Source organism: Phodopus roborovskii, unplaced genomic scaffold, assembly GCF_943737965.1.
Source record: "Phodopus roborovskii unplaced genomic scaffold, PHOROB, whole genome shotgun sequence".
Taxonomy (NCBI): domain Eukaryota; kingdom Metazoa; phylum Chordata; class Mammalia; order Rodentia; family Cricetidae; genus Phodopus; species Phodopus roborovskii.
Window position 1 is genome coordinate 20,748,912 of NW_026125052.1, and position 12,161 is coordinate 20,761,072.

At 55.8% G+C, this 12,161-nt stretch overlaps 1 protein-coding gene across 3 annotated transcripts; it reads right to left on the reverse strand.

The window, feature by feature from the left end:
- Positions 1-322: 322 nt before the first annotated feature.
- Positions 323-10,040, reverse strand: LOC127218004 (transmembrane ascorbate-dependent reductase CYB561). 3 transcript variants are annotated; one of them, XM_051179009.1, is made up of 8 exons: positions 9,905-10,012; positions 7,015-7,136; positions 4,454-4,554; positions 3,226-3,437; positions 2,275-2,373; positions 1,917-2,020; positions 1,297-1,454; positions 323-1,120 (listed from the first exon to the last, which is right to left on the reverse strand). In XM_051179009.1, exons 4-8 carry the CDS (start codon positions 3,422-3,424, stop codon positions 928-930), a joined length of 753 nt encoding a protein of 250 aa, XP_051034966.1. In that variant the 5' UTR covers positions 3,425-3,437; positions 4,454-4,554; positions 7,015-7,136; positions 9,905-10,012; the 3' UTR covers positions 323-927. The 3 variants fall into 3 exon arrangements, with proteins under 3 accessions (XP_051034966.1, XP_051034976.1, XP_051034985.1); XM_051179019.1 differs by lacking the exon at positions 7,015-7,136 and having other exon boundaries at positions 9,905-10,040; XM_051179028.1 differs by lacking the exons at positions 7,015-7,136; positions 9,905-10,012 and adding an exon at positions 5,592-5,752.
- Between the last annotated feature and the right edge of the window lie 2,121 nt (positions 10,041-12,161).

Genomic DNA, 12,161 nt, shown 5'->3' on the forward strand with positions numbered 1-12,161 from the left:
GCCACAGGAGACTGATCCCGTTCCTCTACTCCACTTCAGTCATATTGTCCAGCAAAGATGGACCCAAGTGTGGGAGGACAGGGAGGCTCCATGGCTGCTTCAGCCAAGCCAGGGCACCCCAGCAGCTCCCTGGAGAGCAAAACAAACAGCAGGACTCCTCTAAAAACTCAGGAGGAATAGGCCTCCCCTCCCAGAGCCTGCCCAGGCTGGTCTGCAGAAGGAAACCAGAGCTCAACCCCCCTACCCTCCCCAGGGCTCAATCCACCTCTCCCCCCGTGCCAGGAGGAACCACCAGGGTGGCTGGAGGCCAGGAGGCCCTCACTACCAGGAGCCTGCCCTCATCCACCAGCACTCTGAGCGCCTATCCCCTTCCCAGAAAAGCCTGTTAAGGCTCAGGGATTAAAGAACAGAATGGTCCCATACTGTGGCCAAGCCACATGGCAGGGTTCCTTCGGGGGCCGGGCTGAACCCTTTTGGGGAACCTTATCCTGAACACCAGCATACTTTACTCATAATATCACTGGCTCTACTGCCAAGGACACGTGCTTCCCGAGCTGCTGGGTTGACTACACAAGCAGCAATCTTGGCTTTTCCATGACAGTCCCTTAGGCCCAGACCCAGCCATCTGCTGCCTGGTAGGTGGGACTATAGTCTAGCTCCTCTAAGGGTCAGGACCAGATGACTCCCAGGTCCCCTGACCAAGGTTTCTGCATGTGAATGGGTAACAGGGTACAGGCAGGGTGTACATTACAGAGTGCATCAAAAACTGCAAGCGAGGAAGGGAAAGCAGAGGGCAACCCCAAAACCTGGAACCCCACTAAATTAACACCGCTGGCCTGCACTCCTGAACCTAAAGACTCAGGCTTTGCAGGGAGGAGCAGAAAGACACCTGGGAACCCTCAGAACCACAAGGGCCACCCAGGGCTGTCACTGGGGACTAGGGCTGTCTCCCTCTGTCAGTGTCTTGAAGTCCATGGAGAGGGCTTGCTCTTCAGCCTGGGAAGGCCGCTTCCAGTCAGCTTGAGCCAGGATGTAGAGTACAACCACCCCAAAACAGATCAGCAGCAGACCCAGCACATTGACCAGGAGCCCCTCCGGTTCAAACATGCTGTACTTCGTCCTGTAGGGCGAAGGGAGAAGTCACCAAGGGTCCCGTTAGGACAAATGCAGAACAGGCCTTAAAGATGCCGGTTTCTCAGTGCCAGTCCTTCCGCCCTTCCAATGAGAAAAGCCAGCTCAGAGAGAGGCTACCAATGAGGCGGAGTGCACTGGGGCCTGTCTCTTGAGGACACTCACCCAAGTTTGAACAGCAGCGCCTCCTTCAGGCCCAGGAGGGCTGTGCCCACAGAAAGGAGGAAGATAGTGGCTCCAAAAAAGATGTGCTGGGGACGGTAGCGGCTACGCAGAGAGAACGAGGCTCCAGGGAACAAGAAGAAGCTGAAACCCACGAGCCACTAAAAGGAGAGAGGACTCTACTGAGCCATGAGCTGGCTGTGACCAAACTAACAGGAGGCCACCAAAGCACCCCTGCACCCCCCCCCACATGCCAGCAGTGGCACATGGAGCATTTATAGGGAAGGTGGCCGGGTCCCCATACTTGAAGCCACTGTCTTGAGGCCTTGGACCTCCAACAGAAGCTCCGTGGACTCAGAAAGGGAGGCTCATGACTCAACACTTGTACAGAGTCAGTGGGAAGGGCAAAGGGATCTGGGACACCCTGGCCTCTAGAATCCTAGGCTTATACCCAGTTCAGCCTCTGAAAAAGCATCCAACTAAATTAACCTGTGCTCTCTCCTCTGAACATGCACCCTGGAAAATGGCCGCCTTCAAGGTGCACCTGAGCCCCGCTCCCTTCCTCCCCCTCTCCCTCCCCCTCCCTCCCCTCCTTCCCCATCCCCTGCTGGAGCAAGACTCACCTGCACAAAGTAAAGAACAAAGACTAAGATCCCACACCAGCTGTGTAAGCTGTACAGGTCAGCATAGCCCTTCTTCTTGTGATAGTCGAACACAGCCACCAAGCCTGGAGCAGAGGCAGGGGCCATGTGAGGACAGGGCTGGACATGGAGAAGGGAGAGGAGGGGAGACCCGGGGGAAACTGCTAGCCAGAACTCCTGGGCTTTGGTCCAGCCCAGTGATGGCTAGCATCCAGCCTGGGATGCCTGTGAGGAGAGTGGGGCTAGGCCAAGAAGCCTGGGGTAGGGACTGTACATCCAGCAGCAGCTGCTGGACCCTAACACAGCAGGTGGAGATGGAAGGCTGCACCCAGGAACTCACCCACCAGGGCGATGATGAAGGCAACGACGTGAAGCAGCCCGTGCAGGACCTTGGTCGTACGTTTGGCCTCTTTTCTGAAGACCCGGTACACCAGCAGAGCTTGTGGGAAGCGAGATAAAGCTTTAAGTGGGTTAGGCCAGTGCTAGACACACAAGGAAGCCTGCCTGGCTGGACAGAGGTCTGTGCCAAGAGCTTGCCAAGGTTTGCCAGTCACAGAACTGGTGGAGAAAACGGGACTGCATAGGGACCTTGTACCCACCCATCCTGCTTTTGATCAAGGGTGCCCTTGAGTCTTCTACCCCATGCACACTCAAGGACCAGGAGAGGAGGCTGTGCCACTTTTCCTCCACCATCTAAGGCAGCACTCTGCCCTGGGTACCGACTCAGAGCAACTGCTAGGCCTGGGAGACACTTGGCCTTGCCAGGTGCCCTGTAATGCAGATCCCAGTGTTCAGGACTCGTCACACAGTCAAACTGCAGTGCTGGCCAGACTCAGTGTACCTATTAGCAGAGAGCGCAATTCTGGAGCCTTCCTAAATAGATAGTCACTGCTCTTGGCAGGCCGATTCCCAGCTTCAAGGCTCAATGTGATCCTGTCCAATACTCACTGCTGCTGCAGGGGCAGGCAGGGCCCCTAGGACCTCCTGCTGGGAGATGGCTGTCACTCGGTCCCACCCCCACAGTTCAGCTCCTTGTAGGCTGTGCTGAAGCCACGCACCTGCTGGCTCTTATCCCAGGGGCATCCATTCCAGCTCAGCCAGGTCTCCATTCAACAATGCACACGTGCACACGCATCTACTTTCCCCAGATTCCAGCTGCCCCTGATGATAGTTTGGCTCACAACCGAACTGACTCTGCTCTAGAAGGCCGCCATGGCCCCTGAGATGCCACCTGCTGAAGCCAGCTATCACTCTCCAACCACAGGCTCCCGGGACTACCCACGAGACTCACCATCTCCTTGCAGGAAGATCATGCCTATGACCATGCAGAGGGGATGCACATTAAACTGCAGGGCACTCTCCCAGGCAATGCCACCTCGGTACAGGCCCAGCCACGCACCAGTCACAGCCACCACGGTGAGGCCCAGCAGCTGGGAGAAGGCCACGTAGTAGGGCAACGTAGCAGGGACGAGGGCAGCACTGTGCTCCATGCTGAGACCTCAGCTGCAAGAGAGACAGAGCTCTAGGGAGCCACCCACAACCTTCAAAAGGTACAACCTGCCTCAGGGCTGCTGCCGACTCCTCCACCCTCGCGTCTAAGCTGTGCACATTCCCTCTCCCACCTTCAAAACCCCTGCTATCACCCTGGGGCAGAGTCCCCAAATCACAGCGACACCTCAGCAGGAGGCCAAGCCTTCCCACGAGCCTGACCTGGGCTCTGTGTACAAGGGAGGGCACACGTTTAAAAAGTTCTGATGACAGCGTGGACCCCGTCCCTGGGTTAGAATTCCTGTTTCCTGCTTCTGGGTTGGAGCTGATGGATACATCGGAGACACAATTATATTCCCTAAAGGTGCGGGCTTGCCACTGCCTTCCCCAGATGGGTGGGAAAGTCCTTCTCCGGCCGGAAGTGAAACCCTTGCTCCTTTACCCATTTGTAAGCCTCAACCCCTGGTCCTAAGAGCCAGCATGGGTTCCTTGTTCTATGTAGCTGTGTTCTGCCCCTGCTGTGCCAGCCAGGGAGCCCCCAGTCCGTCCCTTCCAGCTCCTTCCCACACCGAGGGTAGGAGGGGGTGCGTTCCTCCCTCTGGTGAGGTTTCCAGAACTAGGGACCCTAGCAGTGTGTCCTCACATGCAGAATTCATGTTCTCATTCACATGCTGAACTGCCAGTGATCTGTGCAGGAAGACAGAGCGGGTATGTCGCTATTTAAGGAGGCACTACCTGGCCTCAGGTGACCCTTGAGAGGCTCTGATGCATGCAGCCTCCCCGTGCAAGACAACCTCAGGCCAGCGTGTTCTGTCCCCACAACATTCCCATACGAAAAGAGGGTGGAAGGGAGCAAGCTGGCCTTTGCCTCAGTGGCTGGGACTCATCACAAAGGCCCTACTCTGGCTAGACAAGACTATCACCGATGCCACCGCCACTGGGGGGTTATCAGTGTCCTGGCTTACTGTCCCCTCCCTAGACAGACAGGGCTTGCCTCCCAGCCAGCCACCTCTCCCAGCAGCAGTGGGTACCAGATGATGTGTGGCAGCCACTTCTCCACTCTGGCTATGCTGGGGCCTGGGTCTCCAGTTGGTCAGCCCAGTTCTGCCTCCCAGTTCTCCAACAGCAACTCCTCCATTTAAAAAGAAGAACAACACAGTTAAAAATACCCTCTGTGAACAGGGGAAAGCAACTCACCCATCCCCATACATTTTCATAGAAACAGGCCCGGGACATCTTCTAAACCCGTCTTATTGTAATGGCATAGTGCGCTCGTGCGCGCGCGCGCGCACACACACACACACACACACACACACACACACACACACCTTTTCATGTAGATGAACATACTTATGCCTCATCGATTCAATAACTTCACATTTTCTTTGTCTCCAGCCGAGCCCCTAACTCCTGCTGGCTGGCTCTGCCATCCTACACTGAACATGCAGGGGGCTGGCTCTCAGCTTTCATGGCCTAGGTACCACTTGGAGACTTATGTGAAGCAGACTGGCCTCTTTCTCAAATTCTGGACATGCTCTTTCAAGTCATCCCTGCTGTGTGAGAATTTTCTGAAGCTCTGGCCAGGAGTAAACCCCTATTCCTGGAAGTCTTGCCGCTATTCACATCTATCCCCACACATTTCACTGCAAAATCTCATGCCAGCTTTGACCCTCTCTCTAGCTCACAACCAGGCCCTCTCTAGCTCCCAGATAGCCATGGGGTGGTGTCGATCTATCGGAGGTGACACAGCTCAGGGGCTCCCAGAGCTCCGCCATTAGTTTCCTTTCAGCTGTCTTTGCTGCCCTACCAGATCAAGACACAAGGCTCTCCCTCTTCAATCTCCCTGACGCACCTGGACATGCTTCCTAAGTCTATCGCCCTAGCCAGCCAGAGAAATGCCAGCTGCCACGTTATCCTCACTTGTCCTTCCGCAGCCCCACTGTGTCCCCAGCAGGCCCACATGGAGGAGGCTTCGGCTTCCCTGGACTAGCTACACAGCCTGCTGTGGGTCCCCTCCTCCTGGTGAAGCCTGGCTGCCTGCTCTCTGCTCCATGCTGCCTGGGCTGCCCTGCAGACTCACTCCAGGGCAATGGCATCTTGCTCACCACTTGTCCCCAAGGGCAGCTCCAGCCCCTCCTCCGTCCTCAAGGCTCGTCCACACTTCCTTACCCTCTTGGGTTCTGCCCCTCACTGGCCACTGAAGTGTCCTGCCCTGCTCCTTGAAGACAAGAAGGTCACTTCACCCTTCTCCAAGACTCTGAAGGTGCCCAACAGAGAATGCTGTCCCTCTGCAGTCCTTTGTCCTGCCTCCTCCCAGGTCCCTCCTCCTTATTAGATTCATCTCCCTGAGCCCGAAGCACAGCAGAATCTGATTAGCTCCCAGTGAGGAGCAGCAGCGGGGGGCAAGTGACCTGCCACAGCTTCGTCATGCTTCATACAATACACAGAGCAGATCTGGGCTGCCCTCGGCCCACACCACACCACACCACACCACGGCCTGCTTTTGCTGTCCCAGTCAGTCTCATGAACGGAGACCTCCTTGTGAAGGGCTCTCCACAAGGTGATGAGTGAGAGGGTGGCTTTACCATCCCACACTGGAAACCCTGTCCTGAATACCCCGTGGGATGAGCACCCACGCACTGTCTACGCACAGCATCCCAGGGTGAGGGAGGCCTTGTATGCAGAGGAGGGCAGGGATCCGCCAGCCAGTGAGCCCCACGCTCTGCACCAGGTGCTTGAACCTCTCTGTTTAACCCTCAGCAGTACTGTGAGCAGAACAAGAGTGTCACCCAATGTGACAGATGGGGGAAAGTAGGGCTCAAAGACAGTGGAGGTCGCACTCTGAGGTACCATCAGCAAACAGCTGCTTGGCTCACTGCTGCTGCTTTGTGGCTGGCACTGTTCGATGCTGGAACTCCACAGAAAAGACTTGAGCCTGCCTGCAGGGACTCCCAGACCAGTATTGAGAGCAGTAGACGTTACAAGGGCCATAGAGGGCTGTGGATGTAGCTCAGTGACAGCACTAGCTGGGCCTACTCAAGGCGCTGGAATCTGTCACCACACTGTCAACCATGGGGTGGGAGTGGGGCGATTAAAAACTCACTGGGGGGGAAGGCACCACCCTTTGCTAAAGGGCACACTCCTCCGGTCCCCCGCCAGCACAGTGGCTCTGAACTTCCTAACACCCAGTGACTGGGGTGACAGTGTCTCACTTTCCAACCAAGGCTCTGGTGACCCCTTCTGAAGAAGGGGTCTCCCTGGTCCCCGCTCACCCTCAGAACTGCCATAGGGCCAAGCATGGGTGGAACCTGCAGCTCTCCAGGAGAGAGCAGGTACCAGCAGGAGAAAGGGGATTTCAGGGGAGTGAGTGAGCATCGTCGTCTCAATTTCAGTTTATTCTCAGGTAGGACACCCAGCCGAGCAGTCCTGGGAGGAAGAAGGCCAGCCTGAGGAGGAAGTGAGGCGCACTGACCTCTGGGAATGAGGCCACTTTTTATGCGAAGGTAAGGCTGTAAGGTGTGAGAGGGATCTGTCACTCGCTAAACAGGGCCACGCCCAATGGGCAGGCATGGCTTGTCCATAGGTGACTCACATTCAGTCAGCGCTATGTGTGCAAAATCTGGAGTTACAGAAGAGCAGATGCAATCCCAGCACTCAGGGGCTACGGCAGGGGGATTCCAAGTTCCAGCCCAGCCTGGGCTACACAGGGAGACCCTGTTTCAAAAACAAAAAATTAGTGAGTTGCCCTGATCCTTGTGGAATCCTTTAGTAAACTGCTCCCTGCTGCAGCGCAGGTCAGTACAGCTAAGAGCTCTGTGCCTGGGGCAGATACCCCCGAGGCTCCGCCTGTGGCATGTCTGCATCTGCAGGAGTTGTTCCCCTGTATGCATGCAAGTCTGCATCATGGTCCCTTCCTTTCTGAGGCGGATGCTGATCACTACAGGCTGTGTTCCCAGAGCAGAACAGTGGGTCATGGCTTCCCAGCCTGGAAATGGCCCACTCTTGACCCTAGGTCCCTCGGATCCCTTACCCCTGCGTCCTCTCTCTCCTTCCTTCTCCTTTCTTTTTCTTTCTTTCAAGACACGGTCTCACAATGCGTAGGCTAGCTTCTAACTCGACATCCCCCTGCCTCAGCCTCCTGACTACAACATCACACTTGGTTCACACCAGAGTTTTGCAATTAATGTAGCCCCTTACATGGCTACTTTCCTTCCTTTCTGAGAGTTCAGGGTGGGGACAGGTCTCTGGGCTGTGACAGTCAAGTAGATACACCCCCAATCTCTACCCGCCACCTGCAGTCTGACTCCACTTAATGTAATCACACAGGGACATAGCTCCCCGCAGGGCTTAGCCTGTGCTGAACATCACGCTCCCTCTCCAGGCCCACTGTGTTTTATTAAAAGGCAACCATGCCTAACCTCATTATTGGTACCAGACCCTGCACATGTGGTACAGCCCAGGAGGCAGCAGCCGTAGCTGAGGGTAGCTGGACAGTAGGAAACCTGGCTTGGCCACAGCCCTCCCTATCAGCCGCAGGCTTTAATTGAGTTAGAAAAGATTACAGTGGGGGCAGGGACTAGAGCTTCCCTCGGTGGGTGAGATCCTAAAATGTGATGAGACAGAAGGCACAGAGAAGCTGAGCTGTTGCATGGGGCACCGGGGTGGGTGCTCCAGCCAGAAAGTGCACCCTAGGTCCTCTCCAGGCCCTGACTGTGCCAGAACCCACAACAGCTAAAAACAAATGGGTTATTTTAGAAGGGAGAGGGGAGCTTTATGGGTTGAAATGGTTTTAAGTTTTAATCCAATATGTATGTTGTCTTCATAGCAATGTAATTTGAAAATGTCGGTATTTATTTTCATGGAGGAAGGGCCCCAAGAATGCCAAAGCACCTAACACATCTCAGAGTTACGATGCAGCCTGGGTCACAAAGTCGTCAATTCAAAGTGTGTCCCACTGGTTACTACTGTGTCCTGTGGGGAAAGCCTTGTCCCTTCTCTAAGCTGGCCTCGTCAACTGTAAGGGGAGGGGCATGGAGACCCACGCTACTCCACTACACAAAAGTTAAATGGGAAAGATAGGCACAAGCGATTAACACAGAACCTGCCACCTGGCAAGTGCTTGCCAACAAAAATGGCGCCACCTGAAGGCGGCAGCGGAAGCGGCAGCAACTGCACATGAGGACGGGGCACAGATCCAGAGGGTCCCCACAGCACAAACCCCTCTCGCAAGGCCACCCCTGCCCACCACCAACACGTGCCCCTATGGAATAGGAACTTCTAGAGCATGGAAGGATGTCAGTCTGCTTTTAATCATTGTCGTTGGGGAGTGGCATGAATCGGGATCTCCCTCTGTAGCCCAGGCTGACTTTAAACTTGCAATCACCTGCATCAGCCTCCTAAGTGCTACGATTACAGCCACTTGTCACCACACATGACCCAGATGGTAGTTTTCATTTCTGGAATTGTACACTCCCACTTGTATTCTAACTAATTATGAGTGGATTTGAAAATGGAGAGTGAAGGTTGGTATGGTGGTCTTTAATCCCAGCGCACAGATCTCTGTGAGTTCAAGAAGCCTGGGTTCTGCCCACCCAGGGACAGTGGCCGGGCAGTGGTGGCTGATTCTACTTCTGGTTCCAGGAGCTCCTCCTACAAGGGGTGAGGTTGGAGCCGTCCAGCATTTTCCACCCAGATCCAAGTGCTGGGGAGCCATCAAGGTATTGAAGGGTGGTGGCGATGCTTTGTTTTGCTATTGAAAAGAGCAGGGCAGGATCCAAGAACTTTTCCGAAAGAATTTTAGAAAACTCTCAGATTGCCAAGACAGAGTGGCAATCAAAAGCGAAGCCAGAGTCCACAAAGACCCTTCTATGACTTGTGATGCAGCTCGGAAAGGGGAGTAGGGGTAAGAGGAGTGACCTGAAAGGGGACATGGCCAGGCCACCACTCGGAAATGTCAAAGGCGACAGCAGATCCCTCCTTCGGAGAAGTTCTGCACCTGCGTCACCGCCAAGGCCAAAGCATGAAGCCAGGCTTTCTGCCAGTCTAGGAACTCCTAACCCCACCCAAGGAAGGCGGGTGCAGAAGAAAGGATCTACCTGGCCCGCACCTGAGCGCAGGAACCAGCCGCGGGAACAGTGCGGGGGTTCGGCTAAGAACGGTCGTGGCAACCGCAGATGGGTCCTCTCCCACCCACTCGCTTCTAGAATATAGTCACAGGCCCCTAGGCTTTAACTCTGGCCCCCATTCCAACTCCAGCAGAGACGCGGCCCGCGGTCCCCGGGCCGCCTTTCCGGGTTCCCGGCAGCAGGAACTCCCGCGCCAGGCCGCCACCTCCCGGGGCCACTGCAGGGGACAGGCGGGGCGGCGCCCGGATCGGTGCGGGCAGGTGCGCGCGGGAGAGCGGCTCGAAGCCCGGCGTCGCCTGCCGCAGTCCCCGCCGCCCCTGCGCGTGGAACTTGGCTCCCCGGCGCCCTGTCGCCTACCTCGTCCCGCCGCCACCAGGCCTGTGCGCGTCCCCGCGCCGCGCCGCGCTGCGCCCCGGCTGCTCTGCCGGTTCCGCGGGCCTCGGAGTGACGGCGTCGCCATGGTGACGGGGCGGCGGCGGGGCGGCAGCGCGCACGAGGAGGCGACGGTCACCTGCGCCGGAAGAACCGCCAGGCGCGGGCACTCGGGGGCGCACGGCGACCACACCGATCCGCACTCCCGACCCGAGTTCCCGCAGCTTCGGAACCGACTCGGGACCGGCGTGGGGAGGAAATGTTGGCCATGCGGGTTCGGCGCCTCGGTTCCCGGTCTCTAGCCTCTCGCTCTCTGCTCTCGCCGCTTCCGAACTCGGGAAGCCGCTAGGTGTCAGACCCGGCCTGGGCCCAAGCTCAGCTCCGGGAACCCCAGAGTCACCTCTCCCAGCCCCCGTGGGCGGAGATGGCACTTTACACTTTACTGGAAGGCTGGGAATAACCCTGTTCTTACACCCGCCACACGGACACTGTTGTTGATAGTTTGCCTCCCACTTTTTTCCACTCCAGGACACACAAACACACACACTCACACACTCACACACAGGGAGGGGAAGAGGAGAGAAGAGACACCAGTCTAAGGATAGATATAGTTCTTCCAGCTTCTCATTTAAGGCCTAGACCTGTTGCCAAGGTCTGTACTTAAGACAGGAGGTTGCCAAGGCCGAGGCTGGGAGCTTGGGCAGCGGATCCTGGCCCCCTATCCAGGAAGTGCTTTGGGTAGATAAGAGTCCAGCTCAGACTTCCTACAAGCTGGGAACAAAAGGTTCTTTCCTGTTGGAAGCCTGGCCAGACTCACCAAAGGTCCAAGAATGGGAGAGAAACGGTATTTTCCCGTGTGGCAAAGCATCTTTGACTGTGGTACTGGCCTTTCCCAGCTGCCCTCCCCCAACGAAGGTAGTCCTTGGAGCTCCTCAGCACACTGGGAGCTTCCCACCGGAATTGGGGGGGGGGCTTCTTAAAGGGGATGCCCTCATATGTGAGCATGCTGTCTAGTGTATGATTGAGATGGAGACAAGAACCGGAATTGTGTCAAGGTAGCTCTTCATCTGGAGGAAGCTCCTGGACAGTTTGGGGTAAACAGCAGCTTCCTTGGTGTGCTAACGGGCAGACAGCAGGCAATGCATGCTTATAAACTAAAGATGGACCTGAGCCATTTCTCATTGTTTGCTGGGTATATTCGGGCTTCTGGGAGGAAAAGGAGGGACAGATTTGGCAAGATGGAATCGTGTTTAAGTGCTGAGTTCCCTGGCTACAGTGCAAGGGTTTCGGTGCCTTCCAAAGCCTGGGGAGACTCCTGCTGGGGGTCCATAGGACTCTGTGGGTCCTTGTCCCTGACCGATAGTGCTGTAGCAGACTGCATTGCTTTTCTCTGGAAGTGGGCATGTGTGGGACACATACACACACAGTGTTCTCAGAGGCCTGCTGAAAGTGAGATGCCATACTCCAAAAGATGGAGAGACCTGTGTCCCAGCTTAGGGAACTCAGCTGTAAGAGTTGATGTACCCCACTTTAAAGAGTGGGGGAGCTCGTCACAATGCTGTCAAACACTGGAGTTCAGCCTGGTCTAGCTTCTCGAGTCTCCAGCTCAGAATGGGGGACCTCCAAAACACCCTACCCCCTTTCTTGGTGCAGGGGTTCCTCCAAAGCCTGAGGGGTGTGTGCATCTGCAGCTTGTAGTGGGCCAAGGAGCAACCCCCCACTTCCCTTTCTTGGGCCACCATCCCATGTGGTCCAGGATTGGAAGCTGAAGATGTTTGTCCACAGAAATCCTCCCTTGGCACTCACACCCGCTGCTCTGCTGGTCTTGTGGTTTCTCACGTACACAGTGTTGATTTCTCCTTGGAATATTCTTTCCTGGATCATCCCTGAACTCATTCCTTCGAGTCTCCAAGCTCACTGCTTCAGAAGGCATTTCCTGACCACCAGTGAGACAGTATGGGAGGGGTTAGAGATGGGACTACCCCAGCCTGGGTGTGCTAGGGACAACTCAGCGGCTCTTGAGGCAAAGCTTGAAGGAGCAGAAAGGACACTGGACATGATGGACCCTGTTCTCATAACCAGGATGCTGGACATAAGACCCACTCCCAGCTGATGGTTTCCTTTTCCCCAGGGTTATCAGACTCAGAAAGCTGAGGGGAAAGTCAGGGTTCCCAGCTAAATTTCTATTTGAAAATTTTAGCGTGAATATATCCTAACCATTCCTCAAATGTAACCAGGTCTC